At 36.5% G+C, this 22,241-nt stretch overlaps 1 protein-coding gene across 1 annotated transcript; it reads left to right on the top strand.

Annotated features, from left to right (window-relative positions):
• Positions 1–1,576: 1,576 nt before the first annotated feature.
• TDRD15 (tudor domain containing 15) lies at positions 1,577–7,850 on the top strand (the record flags this gene model as incomplete). The annotated part of the gene is given in 18 exon segments (XM_079720732.1): positions 1,577–1,610; positions 1,613–2,169; positions 2,173–2,234; positions 2,236–2,651; positions 2,654–2,727; positions 2,731–2,844; positions 2,848–3,029; positions 3,031–3,230; positions 3,233–3,408; positions 3,412–3,515; positions 3,517–3,883; positions 3,887–4,556; positions 4,559–5,290; positions 5,527–6,530; positions 6,533–6,980; positions 6,983–7,015; positions 7,018–7,232; positions 7,236–7,850. Coding segments are annotated over 18 exon segments (6,003 nt in total).
• Between the last annotated feature and the right edge of the window lie 14,391 nt (positions 7,851–22,241).

Here is a 22,241-nt window from a genome sequence, read left to right as displayed (position 1 = left end):
GAGTCTTTAGTGTATCGCTCATTGATTTTCATTCTTAAGGACTCCAGGGTCAAGTGAGTATTGTCTGGAATCTGTATAGATCAAACCATGCTGATTATCGCACCAAATTAATTATCTAGGAGGAAATAAAAACGATACTTAGTACCCAGAAAACCCTAAATCGTACCTCTTTCTCTAGCTTTCCAGTGGCCTGTTTCACTTTGTGGACTTGGGTCTTAAGTCTTAGAAACGGCTTCTGTTCTGTTATTTATCTCTGAGATAACAACATTTATACTTTGATAAGGTTTTATATTCCTGTCCTTCATGCTTCTCTTCCACCTTTTTATCCTTTTCTTCTGAGTTTTTGGGTATTCTCTCAAAATATTCTTGTAGTCTATTTATTTTTATTTTGTGTTGGCTCTCCCCTTTGCAGTTTTGAATCTTACGTGTGTGTAGTTTTTCCTAATTTCAGTTGTTGCATCTTAATGACTACTTAGTCATATAAAAATGCATTATTCTCTTTTGGGCTTTTTAGAAACAGGAATCAGACTTTAGAAAAGCAATTTTTTTTTTGCTGTTTCCTTCAATACATTTATTCCTGAGGGGAGCATTTCCTTGGTTTCTTTTAAGTGGTTCTCTCATTTGTTTAGCTCTAGTACTTTCTCTCTCTCATCCTCATAGAAAGAAATTGTCAACTATTAACTCAGAGTCAAGAGGGAGTTGGGCTGTGTCCCATCACTATAGATGTTGGTTCTTACCTGAATTTGGGGGCTATTTTATACTTCTTGAATATTTGCATTACAGTTTTTAGAATCCCAGCAATCTAGAGAAAATTAGCTGGAGCCATAGTTATGTAGAGAGCTTTGCCTCTGTGCTAAAGGTTTCTTTTCCTCTCCCCCTCCCTCCACACTTTTTGTGGGTGCCTGTGTCAGTGACAAGGCCTGGATGTACTTAACCTGCCTCAGGGTCTTTCCATGCCTGTCTTTTCCTTACTGGTGTCCAGGACTCAGCCAGTTGCCCTCAGAGAAGAATCCTGGAGTTGTATAATGATGCTGATAGGGTCCCAAATATTGCTAATTGACACAGTGGGGAGTGTGAACAGTGTGTCCCCTGTTGGTTCACCATCCATCCTTGCTTCTAGCACTCACCCCCTTGAATTATGGGTTGTTGGAAGAGGTCTGAATGAGGGAAAGTAGTTTTCTTACAGGAGGGGGAGGAGTTTTCCAGTACTTTTTATTTGGCTTCCTTTTATTATACCATATTAGTCCAATATCTAGTAGAAATTTGTTAGTCTCTGAAAAATATTGCTTTTTTCTGTTTTCCAGTGATTATATATATTCTCCCTATTTTTTATGTTCTTTTGGTTGTTTCAATGGAATTTTTTGAAAGTGTGGAAGGCAGTGAACAGTTAAATGCATTTTGTTTCTCTTCATCTTGTCCAGTGTATATAACTTTTACCAACATGTTCAGTTTGGTAAATGCAGGCATAGAATTATTTTTAAGATTTGTGTTTATATACATATAAGGCTAATTTCATTTAATTTTGACAGCTGTCTGTCCAGAAGCTAATAGGTACTTATTATTTGCTTTTTAGAAAATGGATTCTACATCTCTGTTACCAACATTTTTAGATGTGATCTGACAATATCACATATAGAATGTTTTCCCAAGGACGTTCTGGTGAAATTGCAAGGCAGAAATAATAGTGAATGTGAGTTTGACTACCACATATTGCAGAGGGAAATACAACATATTCCAAAGGTAAAAAATAATGTGGACATTGATGAATTTTGTTTGGTAGAAGAAAGAATATCAGGAGAATGGCAGAGAGGAAGAGTTGTGGAAAAGAAAAATGATCTGTATACTGTGCTCCTCATAGATTGCGGAGAAGAACTGAGAGTTGACAGTATGCAGGTTGCTTCAGCCTGTGGCAACTTATTTGATCTACCACCACGGGTAATGTTTGGCATTTTTGCCAACATATTACCAACTGGGGAAAAATGGTCTCCTAAGGCTTTGAATTACTTCAAGTCATTGGTAGGACTACAAGTGAAAGGTTGTGTACAAGCTATTTTGCCTCTTCAGATGATTCTTCTTGAAGTGCCAAAAATTATATCCCAGGTTCTTGAATTACAATTAGGGAGACTTATTGATGGAGATTCATTTTGTCTTATTGTGGAAATGGTAAAATAATTCCCCAAACAAATGCCAGATTCATTACAACATAAAAGACCTGAATTATCATTAAGTAATAATACTTGATATTCAGCATGTTCTGGATAATTCGCAACCATCTTTGTCAGTAGGCAGTATTGAAAGTGTAAAAGTATCATCTGCCGTGAGCCCAAGTAAATTTTATTGCCAACTAATTAAATGGATTCCAGAGTTAGAAAACTTGACAGTGTGTTTGACTTTGCATTACGATATTATCAGTCAAGAAGGTAGTCCCACATGTGATAATTTTGGAGTACTTTGTGTTGCCAGAAGGAGAAATAGACAGTGGCATAGAGGAATTCTTCAGCAGCTTTTGCCCAATAATCAAGTGAAAATTTGGTTTATGGATTATGGCAGTAGTGAGGCTATACCCTCAATTCACATAAAGAAACTTAAACAGGATTTTATTTTAGTACCATTATTTTCATTTCCATGTTCTCTGACATATTTACACAGTCCAGAGATGCAAGAAAATTTCAACTAAGTGTATTTAAACAAGCCTTGTTAGGACAAATAGTATATGCACACCTTGATTAGTTCAGTAAGGAAGAGCATTTGTATTATGTAACATTACAAACTCAAGAGTCTACAATTACTTCTAAGTGTCTGCTAAAGACCGTAGCCACACAAGTACTTTGTCCAGTGACTGATTGAAAAATCTCAAATATGTTGAGGGAGACTAGTGCCTCAGATGTAAACGGCTTTGCAGTTGAGAGTTTTATTGCAAATACTGAATGGTCGATAGATTCTCTAAATAAAAAAGACACTTTGAAGGTAGATTTTCCTATTAAAACTGTAGAAATGGAGATAGAAGCTGTCTACATAGCTTTTGTAGCATGTATTAAACCCATCAAATTTCTGGGTATGTACTAATGAACATCAGAATGAATTGCAAGATATAATGAAAAATATAAACAAATTTTATGATTTGTGTGAAAATGATGAACTTATTCTAAGAAATCCAGGACCTGGATTATTTTGTGGTGCTAGATACAGCAAGGACAGACGTTTTTATAGAGCTGTCATTACTGAAATTAATGTTATAAAATTAATGTTTATTTCTTGGATTACGGAAATACTGATTCCATACCATTTTTTGATGTAAAAATTTTGCTTCCAGAGTTTTGTGAGTTGCCTGCCTTAGCCATGTGCTGTTCACTTGCATATATATTTCCCGTTGAAGACTTATGGGTGAAGGCAGCAGTTGATTATTTTTAAAAAATTGTCTTGAACAAAGCAATTTTGCTTCAAGTTATAGCAAAAAAAGATGAGAAGTATACTGTAAATATTCAGAATATTGAAGCCTCAGAAAATATTGATGTTGTCTCTCATGTTACAAGCTGGATATGCGGAATATTGGGAAGTAGAACCAGAATGTTGTCCAAAATCTGTAAGTGAATATTCAGTGTTAAATTTAAAATCTAAAAACAAAGTAAATATTAAGAAAGTCATATCTGCCCTTCTTGAAGGACCTAAACCTAAAAAGTACCATTCAGATAAGCTAAAAGGAAGTAACTTTTCTTTGTTAAAGTCCCCAGCTGTTAACTTCCTAGATTTAAAAAACCCTTTCACCTTGTCTGTGAGACCTGAGTCACCATGGCCTTATAAAGAATATGTGTTTAAACCAGGAACAGTCCTTGAAGTTAAGTGTTCTTATTATTATGGCCCAGGTGACTTCTCATGCCAGCTGTAATGTAAGTTAGAAGACTTAAAATTACTGATGGAACAACTTCAGGATTATTATAGTGTTCATTCAGATCTTTATCAGATTGGGCAGATTGCTTGTGTTGCTAAGTATTCTAAAGATGGGAAGTGGTATAGAGCTGCTATTTTGACTCAAGTATCAAAAAAAGAATTTGATGTGGTACTTGTTGATTATGGTTACCAGGAAAGAGTTTTAATTAAGGATCTTTCTGCTATTAAACCATGTTTCCTTTTTATAGAAGGTCAGGCCTTCAGATGTAGTCTTAACCATTTAGTTGAACCCATTAGTTGTAAAGTATTCAGTTGGACGAGAGAAGCATGCAGAGACCTTGGGAATTTTATTTCTTCACTTAGAGGGTTATTGACTTGTGTCATCTATGCCTTAGTTCTTATATATCCAAACTGTTTATGTAATTTGGTGGATTTACAATTTCCATTTGCTAGTGCAAGAGAATTTCTTAATAATCATGGCTCTGCACAGTATAGTATAGTATCAAAGCCATTTCCATCTTCAGTTAGTCTTTATAGTTATTCTTCCTTCAATATAAAAATTGGAAGTGAGGAAGAAATATATGTATCTCACATATATAGTCCCAAAAAGTTTTATTACCAACTTAGTAGAAATAATAAAGACCTAGAGATGATAGAAACAAAAATCACAGGATTAGTAACCTCAGTCAGTGCCGCAAATCTGATTTTAGTAAAATGAGGTTGTGCATACCTAAGTATGTAGAGGATGGTCTCCCTTATAGAGCTTTAGGGATGCCGACAGGTTCATTATCTGACTTCCTGGTATATTTTGTGGACTTTGGAAATAAGCAATTAGTAGAAGAAAGTATGTTGAGGGATGTTTCAGATGAGTTTCCAGAGTTGCTGTTGACACCTATGCAAGCTATTAAATGTTTTTTGTCAGATCTTAGAGATGTAGATATTCCAGCAGAAATCAATAGCTGGTTTAAATATAATTTTTTGGGAAAACCATTAAGGGCAATAATATTGTCCAAGGAGCCAGATGGCCAGCTTGGTGTAGACTTATATGATGGATATCAACATATAAATCAGAAAATTAAAATGTTGATTCATGCTTATGGAGAAAAACATTGTGACCAAGCACAATGTGTGGAAAAGCGTCCTAAAACAAATAAGAAACTTGCTGTTTCCTTGAAAGGCAAAATAGAAAACAATTATCACCATAGTACAATAAGTAAAACTAGTCTAATAACATATTCTGAAAGCAAAATAGATCAGTTAATGAATCCCAAAAGTATATATGGAAGGCTTTTGAAACAATCAGTTTGTTATAAAGTTGAACTTGTGTCAGAAAACAAGGTGAAGAAGTCTTTGAATGATGGACTTAAAAATAAAGGTGTAAAAATTGCTCCTGGGTATGCACGTATTCTTTTTTTTCCCTTCTTTTTTTTTTTTTTTTTTTTTTTTTTTTTTTTGTGGTACGCGGGCCTCTCACTGCCGTGGCCCCTCCCATTGCGGAGCACAGGCTCCGGACGCGCAGGCCCAGCGGCCATGGCCCACAGGCCCAGCCGCTCCGCGGCATGTGGGATCCTCCCAGACCGGGGCACGAACCCGTGTCCCCTGCATCGGCAGGCAGACTCTCAACCACTGCGCCACCAGGGAAGCCCTATGCACGTATTCTTGATGAAAGTGCTGTGGACCAGAAATCAGTAAGGGTTGTATCACAGTCTTTTATCAGAGAATTAAATCAGGCAGCCTCACAAAACACATATAATCATGCTAGACCACAGATTAAAGACCTTCCTCAACCCAAAATTTACTTGAATGCCAAAGTTAAAGAATATGTTTCTAGTATAAGTAATCCAGCAAGTTTCCATATTCAGCTTGCCGAGACTGAAAATGTAATCGTGAGCCTAGCAGATGCTCTAAATGCAAGAAGAGCCAATATAGTGAAAGAGAGAAAATCAGTCAAACCTGTGGTGGGAGATCTTGTAGTTGCAGAATACTCTGGTGACAATGCCATTTACAGAGAAAATTTTAAGAAAATTTTACCAGGAAATTCTTTTGAAGTGGAATTTATTGACTATGGTAACATTGTAGTAGTAAACACATCAAAAATTTATGAAATTAAGAAGGAATTCTTAACTATTCCTCAGCTAGGAGTTCATTCTTTCTTTAGTGGAGTAAAGTGGAACGAGCCTGATGAAATACGGTACAGCAAAACTGTGGATTATTTTGCTTCAAGAGTAAGTAATAAAACAGTTTCTTGTGAGTTTTTGAAAAAGCATGAACAGAAATGGGAAATAAATATAATTTGTGATGAAAAATGTGTCATTAATGAACTACTGAAATGGACAGCACGTTCAAAACTACAGAAAACAGTACTGCAGATGCCTAAGGTTGTCTCTCAAAAGGTGAGCCCTATTGGTAAAGAAATGAAGGAAGGGCTATCAAATGAGTATGAAGGTTCTATGATCCTTCAAAACCTTCAACCATCCTACCAACAACTGGTTAATATTCCTTTTGAAGAGTTAAAACCTGGACAACTTGAAAAGGCTGAAATACTTTATGTTGCAAAATGTGGGATATTTTATGTGAAGTTATCTAAAAATAAAAAGATTTTATCAGATTTAACAGTATTAATTACTAAAGTAAAAAACCCTCTTTTTTATCAATGGAAAATACTGAAAAAGGCTTAGAATGCTTGGTAAAATCTAAAACTTTGAAGTGGTATCGATCAAAAGTAGAAAAAAAGTGTGTTGATGAGAAAGTGCTTGTTTTTTTAGTAGATCATGGTAGGTATGAAATAGTGCCCTTATGTAATACCAAGGTGCTTACTAATGAAATCAGAAATATTCCAAGACAAGCTGTGCCTTGTAAATGGATTTGGTTTGAAAATTTTAGGAACATGCCATTTGAGTCCATTGTGTGCTCAGTTGCTCATTTGGAAATAAACATCCTTTTTCTGAAATATTTAGACTCTGCCTGGGAAGTAGAAATTTTGATAGATGGCCTGTTACTTTTGGAATATTTAAATTTAAATACAGTTCATGTTGAAGAAAAATTTAGATCTTCAGAAGTTATTTTCAACATTGAATCTAAGACTCCTGTATCACATGTACAATAAGATCATTTACTTGGGCAGAACTCCAAATGGTGGGCAATATTCTGGTATTGCCACTGCTGTTTCTGATCCATCAGACTTCTGTGTTCAGTTAGAAGATTTCTTTGACACAATGAAATCTCTCTTTATGTTACTTTCTGATCTACCAGAAGACTTAGTGCCTCAAGAGCATGTAATTCCAGGTTCTAGTTGTTTGTTCAAATATGAATTGGAAGATCAGTGGAATAGGGTAGAAATTTCTTAAGTCTCTGATCAGTCTTTACTTCTTGTATTGATTGACTATGGATTTTCTGTTTACATACTTTATTCAGATATAAAAAGTCTTAAAGTTGTTCCTGAGGAACTTCTGAATTTGTCGAGGCTAAGTTATCCTTGCATCTTATATGGTATCTTACCTGCTAAAGGGAAACATTGGAATGAAGAAGCCAAAACTTTTTTTCAAGATTTCCTGAGTAAACCAGGCTTAGTTTTTCAGTTTAGGGAATACAGTTTTGAAACAAAACAGAAGGTAGATATTATTCATGAGAAAAATACTTGGGCAGATATGTTAGTTGACTCTGGTCTTGCAATTTATTCTAAAGATTCAGATCATCTCAATGCAGTTACTGCTACTGGATCTACTAAAATCCAATATAAATCAAAGAGTAAGCTTGTTTGCCAGTTGTTAGATCAAAGTTATTACAAAAGGGAAAGTATGAATTGTATGTGCACTGAGAAGCAAAAGCTGAAAAGGCAGAAAACTATAAAGAGGAAAGATGTCTGTAAGAACCTCTTAAAGAAAAGCCATATTAGTAAAAGATTACATTCTAGAAATTTAACACTGAGGAAGAAGGTTGGTAGTGGAAAACGTAATCCCTGAAGTACCACTGCATTTGATACATGTGCAGCAGCTTCGTTTTGGGAACTACCTAATGGTTTGAATGATAACACCAATTGCATTGAAAACATTTCTGAAAAACTACCAAGTGGAGTACAAGAAAATAATACAATGGACTTGAGAACAGCAGAAAAAGCATTGCATGTTAATAAAAAAAAAATTATATCAGAACATTTGAAAGGTAAGTAACCATTTAAAAAAAGATTTTCTGTAGCTTTTGTAGATTTTTGATTCTTTCTTTAAAAGTTTGTTATTTACTAAAATTATTCAAGTTGAAAATACCCTGCAAGATTTTACTAAAAAATTTGAATAAATGGATAACTAGAAGTGATCACTTGAATTATAAAATGATGCTTCGCTATTTTTACCTTTTTTGAATGGTGACCTTTGAGAATGTAATGAAAGTAGAGGGTTTGAACCACATATGTGTGCACACATGCATGACATTTTACACATTTCAGGGGTTTCACAAAACTCCTGAAGGTCCATGGATCTCAGGTTGATCTTGCTACTATTAGAGAGCTTCCTGGGCTCATTTTGAAGAATCAGTTTTCTATTATGTTTCTTATCAGATTAAATATATTATCTTCAGGTTTTTTGAGTGTGATTCTCAGCATAATGATAATGCAGTTAAACTTACAGAATAAGCTGACTCCAGCATATTTCATCTGAAAATTTTTATTTTTATTTTTACATCTTTGAGTATAATTGCTTTACAATGCTGTGCTAGTTTCTGCCTTATAACAAAGCGAATCGGTTATACATATACATATGTTCCCATATCTCTTCCCTCTTGCGTCTCCTTCCCACCCTCCCTATCCCACCCCTCTAGGTGGTCACAAAGCACTGAGCTGATCTCCCTGTGCTATGCGGCTGCTTCCCACTAGCTATCTATTTTACGTTTGGTAGTGTATATATGTCCATGCCACTCTCTCGCTTTGATAATTTTTAGACATCAAATTGATTCTAAAATACTGTTAAAATTTTAATATTTTACATGTAGAGTATTGTCGATTTGGCTTATGCACATTGTATTTCATTTTCTGTATGGATTAGTTAGTGAGGATTTTGTAGGCTATAAAGAATGTTCTCTGCTTAATGAATGTTTGTTCTGCCTGTAAATTGGTATATTATTCCATATTATAACTAGTATAGCCGGTTACATTCTGTGAATGAATGGAGGTGTCTTGTTTTTATTGATGTATTTTAGAAAGAGGATTCCATTTGAATTCATATTAGATGTTTTATAGTGAATTGATTAATGCTTTAAAATTGGCCCTTTTTTCTTATTTTTGAATCACTCTTTTGTCATAGTAGCCGTTGTGGTAGAGTGCTTATTTACTGTGTTCCAGGTACTGTGTGGTGATTTATGTGTATTAGCTCATTTAAAGCTTACCACAATTCTATAAAGTAGGTTGATATTAACGTTTAAAATGGAGTCTAATAACTAGCATCCTACTTCTTTGCCTGAATTCAAAACCACTTTACAGAGACAAGGAGAAAGACAATTGATGAGCAACATACCACATTTATTTAAAAAAAAATTGGTGAATGTGGCTTATATCCATGGGCAAATGGGTTTACCAATATTGAATCAATAAACTAGACTTACCCACATAGGCACAGAGGAGAGGTTCTTCATATGGGGACTTACCCATGTAAACCTTACAGCTTGAGGTAGTTATCTCTATAAAGGGAGAGAGGGAGGAGGAAGAGGCTAATCCAACATAGATCTTTCTCATTGTAAATGGACCAGTCAGATTGCCTGTACTCCTTGTGTATAAGGGAGGAAAGAGACCAGAGAATTGTTATGCTAGGAGTGTGCCTCAGTCATGACTACTTCCACGTGGAAGGAAGATCGGGAATGGGAAGAAGTACCCCTCTCCCCCGAAGTTATTATCACTATTTTATGGATAAGGATCAGGGAAATTAAGTAAATTTCCCATGCATATAAAGCTGGTAAGTAAGGAACTGAAAATTTAAACTCAGATTTCTCCAACTCCAAAGTCTACTTTTATTCATTATTTATACTTAAAAAAATAGTTTATTTGAGGAAGAGTTTTTCTATAAAACTCTTGATGATCAGTTCATACATTTTGGCACTTACATATCTTTGATTGTTCCTTTACCTGTGTATGTTTCTGCCTTCTTTGCTTTTCCTATCAAATTCTTTACTATCCCACTTTTGGTCCCCATTTCTATCTCAATTCCTGCATTCCTTAGCACACGGTGAATCAAAAAGTGAATTAAAGTGTGAAAGTAGCAGTTATAAAAGGAGTCAGGGGATCAAACAAATTATACTTCTTAAAAAATTTGAGGTCCCATTTAAGGAAAAAATCATAACTTCAGTGAGACAGATAAAAGAAATATGGTTTTACGGACTAAGAATAGACTGATAAGTTTGCTATAATTATAGTTTTAAAACAAAACAAAATAAGAAAACAACATACACTGATTTATTTGCCTTGAGTACCATCCGAGCTCCTTCCACCTGTGTTACTTGTCCAAGGGCAGTAGTAACCACTGCTGTTTGCTGCTGTTATTGCCTGCGGGCTCTCTGAGTCTAGAGGAAAATGGTTCTAGTAGTTCTTGTTTGCAGATAATCAATAAATATTATACTTGAGAAACTCTCTCGCCTATTAAAAATGTTACCAGAGGGGCTCTAACAGCAGTGGTTTTCACCCTAGGCTTTGCATTGGCATTAAGAAAGGACGTTTTTTAAAACTCTGATGCCTGGGTCTCACTTTTAGAGATTGTTTTAATTGGTCAGGCTATGGCCTTGCCATCAGGATTTTAAAGCTCCCCAGGTGATTCGAGTGTAGAGCCAAGGTTGAGAATCACTATTCTAGAAAGCATTATGGGTAACTTCCTGAAGTATTTTGTGAGTGAAAATAGTACTTCTGGATTTTATGTGTGAAAACGTTTAGAATCTGTCCCTTTCTGTATTTGGAATCCAGACTATACATAATGAGTCACAGTAATCCTTGCTAAACTTAATTCAGAGTAAAAGACGTTGTGTTAGAAACGGCCTAGCAGCATTATTTTAGTTATAGAAGTTGCTGCCTCTTATATTTAGAAAATGGGCTTAAATTTCTCATAGATTCAGCCTACTGTAACATATCAGTATTTAAACATTCAAGGTGATTTTTTTTAACATCTTTATTGGAGTATAATTATTTTTACAGTGATGTGTTTCTGCTTTACACCAAAGTGAATCAGCTATACATATACATATATCCCCATATCTCCTTCCTCTTGCGTCTCCCTCCCATCCTCTCTATCCCACCTCTCTAGGTGGTCACAAAGCACCGAGCTGATCTCCCTGTGCTATATGACTGCTTCCCGCTAGCTATCCATTTTATATTTGATAGTGTATATATGTCCATGCCACTCTCTCAGTTCGTCCCAGCTTCCCCTTCCCCCTCCCCATGTCCTCAAGTCCATTCTCTATGTCTGCGTCTTTATTCCTGTCCTGCCCCTAGGTTCACCAGAACTTTTTTTTTTTTAAGATTCCGTTTATATGTGTTAGCATACGGTATTTGTTTTTCTCTTTCTGACTTCAGTCTGTACGACAGACTCTAGGTCCATCCACCTCACTACAAATAACTCAATTTCATTTCTTTTTATGGCTGAGTAATATTCCATTGTATAGATGTGCCACATCTTCTTTATCCATTCATCTGTCAATGGACACTTAGGTTGCTTCCATGTCCTGGCTATTGTAAATAGAGCTGCTATGAACATTGTGGTACATGACTCTTTCTGAATTATGGTTTTTTCAGGGTATATGCCCAGTAGTGAGATTGCTGGGTCATATGGTAATTCTATTTTTAGTTTTTTAAGGAACCTCCATACTGTTCTCCATAGTGGCTGTATCAGTTTACATTCCCACCAACAGTTTAAGAGGGTTCCCTTTTCTCCACACCCTCTCCAGCATTTATTGTTTCTAGATTTTTTCATGATGGCCAGTTTGACTGGTGTGAGGTGATACCTCATTGTAGTTTTGATTTGCATTTCTCTAATGATTAGTGATGTTGAGCATTCTTTCATGTGTTTGTTGGCCATCTGTATATCTTTGGAGAAATGTCTATTTAGGTCTTCTGCCCATTTTTGGATTGGGTTGTTTGTTTTTTTGATATTGAGCTGCATGAGCTGCTTGTAAATTTTGGAGATTAATCCTTTGTCAGTTGCTTCATTTGCAAATATTTTCTCCCATTCTGAGAGTTGTCTTTTCGTCAAGGTAATTGTTTTTTATTTACCGACTGTTTTCTCCAAAATAAAAGTTACTAGGCTTTTGCCAGGAGGTTTTTGCAGTGTTTTTTGTTTTTGTTTTATTGTTGTGGTTAGCTGGTTACTTGCTTGTTGATTCGTGTCTGGAATTCCTGAGTAGATCATCAGGGGAACTAGAGACTGTAACAACCCTTTAAAAAAGCAAAAAATATCTAGTTACTCTTTGGTAATGAGGAAGTGCTTGATATTTATGTGCTACCTTTTTTTGTTTTTTGTTTTTTTTGCTTTTCAAAAAAAATTTTTATTGAAATGTAGTTGATTTGCAATGTAGTGTTTCAGGTATACAGCAAAGTGATTCACTTATGCATATACATGTATCTGTTCTTCTTCACATTCTTTTCCCATTTAAGTTATTACAGAATATTGAACAGAGTTCCCTGTGCTATACAGTAGGTCCTTGTTGGATATAGCAGTGTGTCCATGTCAATCCCAAACTCTCAATCTATCTCTCCTCCCCACCTTCCCCCCGGTAACCATAAGTTTGTTCTCTAAGTCTGTGAGTCTGTTTCTGTTTTGTAAATAAGTTCATTTGTATCGTTGTTCGTAGATTCTGCATATAAGCCATATTATATGATATTTATCTTTCTCTGACTTGCTTCACTTAGTATGATAATCTCCAGATCCATCCATGTTGCTGCAAATGGCATTATTTCATTCTTTTTAATGAGTGAGTAATATTCCATTGTATACATGGCTACATCTTCTTTATCCATTTATCTGGACGTTTAGGTTGCTTCCATGTCTTGGCTATTGTAAACAGCACTGCAGTGAACATTGGGGTGCATGTATCCTTTCGAACCATGTTTTTCTCCAGATATATGCCCAGGAGTGGGATTGCTGGATCATATGGGAGCTCTATTTTTAGTTTTTTAAGGAACCTCCATACTGGTCTCCATAGTGGCTGTACCAATTTACATTCCCACCAACAGTGTAGGAGGGTTCTCTTTTCTGCACACTCTATCCAGCATTTACTGTTTGTAGTTTTTTTGATTATGGCTATTCTGACTGGTGTGAGGTGATACCTCATAGTTTTGATTTGCATTTCTCTAATAATTAGTGATGTTGAGCATCTTTTCATGTGCCTCTTGGCCATCTGTATGTCTTCTTTGGAGAAATGTCTGTTTAGGTCTTATGCCTAGTTTTTGATTGGGTTGTTTTTCTGTTTTGTTTTGTTTTTTGATATTGAGCCACATGAGCCACATGAGCTGTTTGTAAATTCTGGAAACTAATCCCTTGTTGCTCACATCGTTTGTATTTTCTCCCATTCTGTGGGTGTCTTTTTTGTTTGTGGTGTCCTTTGATGTACAGAAGCTTTTGAGTTTAATTAGGTCCCCTTTGTTTAATTCTTGTTTTTATTTCCATTACTCTAGGAGATGGCTTGAAAAAAGATATTGCTGTGATTCACGTCAGAGAGTATTCTGCCTATGTTTGTTTTCTTCTGAGAGTTTTATGGTATCTGGTCTTACACTTAGGTCTCTAATCCATTTTGAGTTTATTTTTGTGTATGGTATTAAAGAATGTTCTAATTTCATTTTTTACATGTAGCTGCCCAATTTTCCCGCTTATTCAAGAGAGGCTGTCTTTTCTCCATTGTATGTTCTTGCATTCTTTGTCATAGATTAATTGACCATAAGTGTGTTGGTTTATTTCTGAGCTCTCCATTCTGTTCCATTGATCTGTGTGTCTTGTTTTTGTGCCATTACCATGCTGTTTGGATTACTGTAGCTTTGTAGTATGTGGTCCATTCATTTTCATTTCTAAAATAATATTTCATTATAAAATATTGGGATTTATTCATTCTTTTTTTTTGAATTTTTTTTAATATGCTCATTATTCTTACTTATTCAGTAGTCCTCATCATGAAAACTACACAAGAGAATTTTGGCCAAATGACCATTATGACTATTGGGTCACTGCACCATTTCACCTTAAGACAAGGATGGTGCAATCCATTCTACTTTTGATGACATTTTTCCAGTTTTCAACTATTGCAAATACTTTTTTGAAGCACTGTGTTATATCATGAACATATATGTACATTTCTGTTTGGTATGGCCTGGGTTACATTGCTGGAATTGCTGGTCATTGACTGTACACGAGAGTGGCTGAGAACAGAGGTGGTATGACACCACTGGATGGGTAATTCTCTTCACCTGTTTGCCGAGTATATCTTCTGTGGTGGATGCCTTATGATGAGCACTACTCACCCAGTCACATACCAGGATTCACATGGCCATTACTACTAGCCTGTCCAAATGCCTCTTATCCACATTTTCTTGTCTTAATCTTCCAGACTTGTTCCTCCTCAGCTTTGATCAACTCACTTAGCTAGTTACTACTGTATGGAAGTCTTCTATACATACATACTTCAGGTTTCTTCCATTTCCATTCGAAAAGGACATAGACTCTACCCAGAGATAGAATTTCTTCTTACCAGAAGGAAATGCCCCTCAGTGGGAATGTGGTTTGGCAGTAGTTCATGTTGGTTTACAGTAACATATTGAATTGGCCAATTTATGGGTTGGGCTTGATTTTTTTTTTTAAGTCCTATGTCAAGTGGTCATAGGAAACCTACCCATGAAGACAAAGAAAGCCCATGTGACTTCTTGTGTTTTAAATCAAACTTACATACTTGGGGTGTGTTGTGTAATCCTTTTAACGTCTTGTTGCATTTGGTTCTGGTATTTTTTTTTTAAAGGAATTTTGTTAATGACAAGTACTGGTCTGTAGGTTTTGTTTTCTTGTGTTGTCTAGTCTGGATATGGTATCAGGGAAACAGAATGACTTGGGAAATATCTCCTCTGTTGTATGAAAAATCTTATGTAGGATTGGTATTATTTCTTCCTTTAAAATTTGTCAGAATTCACCAGTAAAGCTCTCTGAGCATGAGCATTTCTTTGTGAGAAGATTGTTAATTACTATTTCAATTTTTTGCTTGTTATAGATATGTTCAGATTTTATATATTTTTTCTGAGTCTCAGTATTGGTTATTTGTGTCACCCTAGGAATTTGTTGATTTCACCCAAGTTGTCTAACTTGTTTACATAAAGTTATTCATAATCTCCCTTACAATCCTTTTAATTTTGTAGTGTCAGTAGTTATATATTCCCAGTTTCATTCCTTATTTTGATAATTTGCCTCTTTTTCTTCAGTTTTTAAAAATTGTGGTTGAATGCACATAATGTTTACAATCTAAACTGTTTTTAAGTGTACAGTTCAGTGGTATTAAGTATGTTTACATTGTTGTGCTACCATCACCACCATTCATTTCCAGAATTCTTTTCATCTTGTGCAACTGAAACTCTGTACCCATTAAACACTACACTCCCCATCCTGCCCTCCTCCAGCCCGTGGAAAACCACCATTTAACATTCTACTTCTATGAATTTGACTACTCTAGGTACTGCACATGAGTGGGATTATATAGTATTCTTTTGTGACTGGCTTATTTCACTTAGCATAATTCTTCAAGGTTCATTCATGTTGTATCGTGTCAGAATTTTTATCATTTTTAAGGCTGAGTAATCTTTGGATCCAAAGTGAGTCTTTTATAGACAGCTTACAGTTGCATCATGTTTTTAAATCTAGTCTTCCAATTTCTGTCTTTTTTTTTTTTTTTTTTTTTGCGGTACGCGGGCCTCTCACTGTTGTGGCCTCTCCCGTTGCGGAGCACAGGCTCCGCACAGGCTCAGCGGCCATGGTTCATGGGCCTAGCCGCTCTGAAGGACAGTTTTGAAGGACAGTTTTGCCAGATATAAGATTCTCCTTTCTTTTTTAAAAAAATTTATTTATTTTTTGACTGCATTAGGTCTTTGTTGCTGCATATGGGCTTTCTGTAGTTGCGATGCGTGGGGGCTACTCTTCGTTGTGGTGCGCAGGCTTCCCATTGCAGTGGCTTCTCTTGTTGTGGAGCACGGGCTTTAGGTGCACAGGCTCCAGTAGTTGCAGCACGTGGGCTCAGTAACTGTGGCACGTGGGCCTTAGAGCACTTGGGCTTCAGTAGTTGTGGCGCATGGGCTCAGTAGTTGTGGTGTGCGGACTCTAGGGCATGCGGGCTTCAGTAGTCGTGGCACGTGGACTTAGTTGCTTTGCGGCATGTGGGATCTTCCTGGACCAGGGATCAAACCCATGTCTGCTGCATTGGCAGGCCGATTTTTAAACACTGTGCCACCAGGGAAGTCCTAAGATTCTTGTTGACAGTTTTTGGGTTTTTTTTCTTTCAGCTCTGTGAATATGTCAGCCCACTGCTTTCTGGCCTCCAAAGTGTCTGATAAGGAATCTGATGATAATCTTATTGAATATCCCTGGTATGTGATGAGTTGCTTCTCTCTTGCTGCTTTCAGGATTCTCTCCTTGTCTCTGGCTTTTGACAGTTTGATTACAATGTGCTGCAGTGTGGGTCTCTCTGAGTTTATCAAAGACTTAGACTGTTAAGCTTCTTAGATGTTTATATTCATATTTTCCATCAAATTTGGGAAGTTTTGACCATTATTTTTTCAAATAATATATCTTCTTTTCTCCTTTGGGTCTTCCACAATGTGTATGTTCATGGTCTTGATAATGTTGCACAGGTTCCTAATGCTCTGTTTACTTTTGTTAGTCTTTTCTCTTCGTTTCCTAGACTTGATCATTTCAGTTGTCCTGTATTCAAGTTCACTGATTCTTCTGCCTGCTCAAATGTGCTTTTGAATCCCTCTAGTGAATTTTTCATTTCAGTTATTGTACTTTTCAGCTCTAGAATTTATTTTTGGTGTGTTATAATGTTTTCTATCTACTTATTGCCGTTTTGTTCATACATTTTCTTGACTTTTTCCATGTCTTTCTTTAGTTCTTTTGGCATCTTTAAGACAGTTGTTTTAAAGTCTGTTTATTGGGCCCACCACCTGGTCTTTCTCATCTTTCTCAGGGGTGGTTTCTTTTGATTTTTCTTTGAACGGGCCATGCTTTCTTGTTTCTTTGTATGCTTTGTGGTTTTTTGTTGAACACTGGACATTTGAATCCTTTAACACGGTAAATCTGGAAATCAGATTCTCCCCCTGCCCAGGGTTTGCTTCTTGCGGTGGGGGCTGTCTCTGTGTGGGGGATTGACGTAAGGTCTCTCAGGTCTTTTCTGAGCCCGAGCCCTTCCCTGGGCTTGTGCGGTGACTTTTTAAACTCCCCTGTATATGCAGTTGCTTTTGGCTACCCTAGTCCTTAAATGCCTGGCTCCCAAAAGGAGAAAAAGAGGTAAGTGAAGGGGGAAATAAAAGAAAATAGAAAGGTTCTGGCCTTTTAAATCTGGAAGTTGTTTCAGCTGAATGGGGAGGCCCTTACAATAGTGGCTTCTTACTTCTGTGTCTGTACCTCCATGATTAGAAACAGCAGTTAGTGATCAGAGCACAGATCCCTCATATTGCCTGCCCTGGTTCCTGCAAGCTGCTTTGCTCTAGGAAACATTGTAGGGCTGCCTGCCAGGGGCTGGGATGTGGAGAATGGGTAGAACTTCTGTGCTAAGAGCTGAAATTGACTGCACTTAACCGCAGTTCACCATCCAAACCTTTGCTGGGCTGTTGAAAGCATTCAATATCCTTTAGGGTTCCAAAATAATTACATCACACAGACTTGGCCAGTGCAGTTGTTGTTCATGTGGGGAGATGGAGTCCTGGTGCTTCCTACTACACCATCTTCTGAGAATCCTCTCTCTCATTTCTTTTGTCTTGGTCGTGCTAATGATTTATCATTATTGATCTTTTCAAAGAAGTTTCATTGTTTTTATTTTTTTTTCTGTTTCACTGTTTCTGCTTTGATTTTTCTTATCTTCCTCTCAACTGTTTGATTTTTTTTAACATCTTTATTAGAGTATAATTGCTTTACAATGGTGTGTTAGTTTCTGCTTTATAACAAAGTGAATCAGTTATACATATACATATGTCCCCATATCTCTTCCCTCTTGAGTCTCTCTCCCACCCTCCCTATCCCACCCTTCTAGGTGGTTACAAAGCACCAAGCTCATCTCCCTGTGTCACGCAGATGCTTCCCACTAGCTATCTATTTTACATTTGGTAGTGTATATATGTCCATGCCACTCTCTCACTTTGTCCCAGCTTACCCTTCCCCCTCCCCATATCCTCAAGTCCATTCTCTAGTAGGTCTGTGCCTTTATTACAGTCTTGCCCCTAGGTTCTTTATGAGCATTTTTTTTAAGATTCCATATCTATGTGTTAGCATACGATATTTGTTTTTCTCTTTCTGACTTACTTCACTCTGTATGACAGACTCCAAGTCCATCCACCTCACTACAAATAACTCAATTTCATTTCTTTTTATGGCTGAGTAATATTCCATTGTATATATGTGTCACATCTTCTTTATCCATTCACCTGTTGATGGACACTTAGGTTGCTTCCATGTCCTGGCCAGTGTAAATAGAGCTGCAATGAAAATTTTGGTACATGATTCTTTTCGAATTATGGTTTTCTCAGGGTATGTGCCCAGTAATGGGATTGCTGGGTCGTATAGTAGTTCTATTTTTGGTTTTTCAAGGAACCTCCATACTGTTCTCCATAGTGGCTGTATCAATTTACATTCCCACCAACAGTGCAATAGGGTTCCCTTTTCTCCACACCCTCTCCAGCATTTATTGTTTGTAGATTTTTTGATGATGGCCGTTCTGACCGGTGTGAGGTGATATCTCATTGTAGTTTTGATTTGCAATTCTCTAATGATTGATGATGTTGAGCATCCTTTCATGTGTTTGTTGGCAATCTGTATATCTTCTTTGGAGAAATGTCTATTTAGGTCTTCTGCACATTTTTGGATTGGGTTGTTTGTTTTTTTGATATTGAGCTGCACGAGCTGCTTGTAAATTTTGGAGATTAATCCTTTGTCAGTTGCTTCATTTGCAAATATTTTCTCCCATTCTGAGGGTTGTCTTTTCATCTTGTTTATGGTTTCCTTTGCTGTGCAAAAGCTTTTAAGGGGGGCTTCCCTGGTGGCACAGTGGTTGAGAGTCCGCCTGCCGATGCAGGGGACACGGGTTCATGCCCTGGTCTGGGAAAAATCCCACATGCCACAGAGCGGCTGGGCCCGTGAGCCATGGCTGCTGCGTGTCCGGAGCCTGTGCTCTGCAACGGGAGAGGCTACAACAGTGAGAGACCTGCGTACCGCAAAACAAAAAAAAAAAAAAAAAAAAGCTTTTAAGTTTCATTAGGTCCCATTTGTTTATTTTTGTTTTTATTTCCATTTCTCTAGGAGGTGGGTCCAAAAGGATCTTGCTGTGATTTATGTCATAGAGTGTTCTGCCTATGTTTTCCTCTAAGAGTTTGATAGTGTCTGGCCTTACATTTAAATCCTTAATCCATTTTGAGTTTATTTTTGTGTATGGTGTTAGGGAGTGTTCTAATTTCATTCTTTTACATGTAGCTGTCAGTCTGTGTTTGATTTGCTTTTCTTTTCTAGCTTCATGAGATGGAGACTTAGATTATTTTATTTTATTTTTTATTAATTTATTTATTTTTGGTTGTGTTGGGTCTCGTTGCTGCATGTGGGCTTTCTCTACTTGCAGCAAGTAGGGGCTACTCTTCGTTGCCTTGTGCGGGCTTCTCATCTTGGTGGCTTTTCTTGTTGTGGAGCATGGGCTCTAGGTATGCAGGCTTCAGTAGTTGTGGCTCGCAGGCTCAGTAGTTGTGGTGCATGGGATTAGTTGCTCCACAGCATGTGGGATCTTCCTGGACCAGGGCTCGAACCTGTGTCCCCTTCATTAGCAGGTGGATTCTTAACCACTGCACCACCAGGGAAGTACACTTAGATTATATTAAAACTCTTTTTATAGTATTAATCATTTCCATAACAAACTTGTTTTTAAGCATTCTTCAGCTGCAGCCTGTAAATTTTGAAGTGTTTTCATTTTTGAAGTTATTTTCTAATATCTTTTAATTTATGTTAATTTTGCTCCAATAACAGTGAATTTTTTTAGTTTTTGTCTTTGATTTTCATATTTTGCTATTTTAAAAAACAGAGGCATGTTTTCATATCATATATCCTTTTCAGGTGTGCAATTCAATGATTTTTTTTGTAATTTAAAAATTGTGGATTATCATCATAAATAATTTTTATAACATTTTTATCATCCAGTATCATTCCTGCTGCACATTTATTGTTAATCCCTGTATTTCATTGTGTGAATATACTAAGTTTTGGCTCTTTCTGAGTTTCAACTGTTATGATTAATGCTGCTAAAAAGATATGTATGCAAGCATTTATGTGAATATATATGTTCATTTCTCTTGGATATATACCTGAGTAGAATTATTGGATCTTATGGTAAATTCATGTTTAACATTTAAAGAGTCACTGAACTGTTTTCCAAAGTGACTACCTTTTTTACATTTCTCCTGGTCATGTGTGTGTACCTGGTTTTCTCTATCCTTGTCAATATTTATTACCTGTCATTTTTATTCTTGCTGCATTAGTATATGTGAAATGTTATTTCTGGTTTTAATTTGCATTTCACTAATGACTAATGATATTGGGCCTTTTGTCATGTGGTTATTAATCATTTTGTGTATCTTTTTTGAATAAATATGTCCAAATTTTTTCACCATTAGAATATTTTTGTCTTGTTGAGTAACAAGAGTTCTTTATATATTCTGGTTACAAGGCCCATATCCTTTATATGGTTTACAAATATTTTTCCCCATTCTGTAGGTTATTTTTTCACTTTCTTGACTGATGCGCTTTTGAAGCATAAATGTTTTTAATTTTGGTAGAGTTCAGTGTACCTGCTTTTTCTATTGTCACTTTTGCTTTCAGTGTCATATATAACAAATCATTGTCTAATCCAAGATGGTGACGATTTATGAGGGTTTTTCTGAGAGTTATAATTTTAGCTTTTATATTTAGGTCTTTGATCTAATTTGAGTTAATTTTATATATGGTGTGAGGTGGGGTCTAACTTCACTCTTTTGCAGGTGGATATCCAGTTTTTACAACATTATTAAAAAAAAAAAAAGACTACTCTGCGACTTCCCTGGTGGTCCAGTGGTTAAGACTTCGCCTTCCAATGCAGGGGGTGTGGGTTTGATCCCTGGTCAGGGAAATAAGTTCCCACATGTGTCGCGGACCAAAAAAACAAAACATAAAACAGAAGCAATATTGTAACAAATTCAGTAAAGACTTTAAAAATGGTCCACATCAAAAAAAAAAAATCTTTGTCCACTGAGTTGTCATGGAACCTTTGTCAGAATCAATTGACCAAAAATGTAAGGATTTATTTGTGGACTCTTAATTCTATTCCATTGATATATATGACTAGTCTCATGCCAGTACCTCACTGCTTTGATTATTATAGCTTTGGAGTTTTTTTTTTTTTTTCTTTGTGGGTACGCAGGCCTCTCACTTCTGTGGCCTCTCCCATTGCGGAACACAGGCTCCGGATGCACAGGCTCAGCGACCATGGCTCATGGGCCCAGCCGCTCCGTGGCATGTGGGATCTTCCCAGACCGGGGCACGAACCCATGTCCCCTGCATTGGCAGGTGGACTCTCAACCACTGCGCCACCAGGGAAGCCCAGCTTTGGTGTATTTTTGAAATCAGAAAGATAAGTCCTTTTTGGCTCCTTTGGCTCCATTACATTTCTGTATGAATTTGAGGATCATCTGGTAAATTTCCACAAAACAGCCAGCTAGAACTTTTATAGCAGTTGGTTGAATCTGTAGATTAATTTGGAGAGAGTTGCTATCTTAACAGTATTGAGTCTTCCAATTTGTGAACGGGGTATATTTCTCCATTTGTTATTTAATTTCCCTCAACAGTGTTTGTAATTTTTAGTACACAAGTCTTGAACTTCTTTTATTTCTAAATATTTTCTTCTTTTGATCCTAAAGTTTTTATTTCATTTTTCCAGTTGTTCATTTTTATCTATAGGAATACAGTTGATTTTTAATTAAGATCTTGTGTCTGGTGACCTTTCTGTATTTGTTCATTGGTTCTAATTTGTACATGTGTTTATGGGTGCATTTGTGTGTTCCTTTGGATTTTCTGCATACAGGATAGTGTCATTTGCAAATAAATTAAAATTTTAATCTTCACTTTCCAGTTTTGATG

This window comes from Hyperoodon ampullatus (genome assembly GCF_949752795.1).
Source record: "Hyperoodon ampullatus genome assembly, chromosome: 15".
NCBI classification, from domain to species: domain Eukaryota; kingdom Metazoa; phylum Chordata; class Mammalia; order Artiodactyla; family Ziphiidae; genus Hyperoodon; species Hyperoodon ampullatus.
Note: the sequence above shows the minus strand (reverse complement) of the source record. Positions and strands in the feature narration are given on the sequence as shown.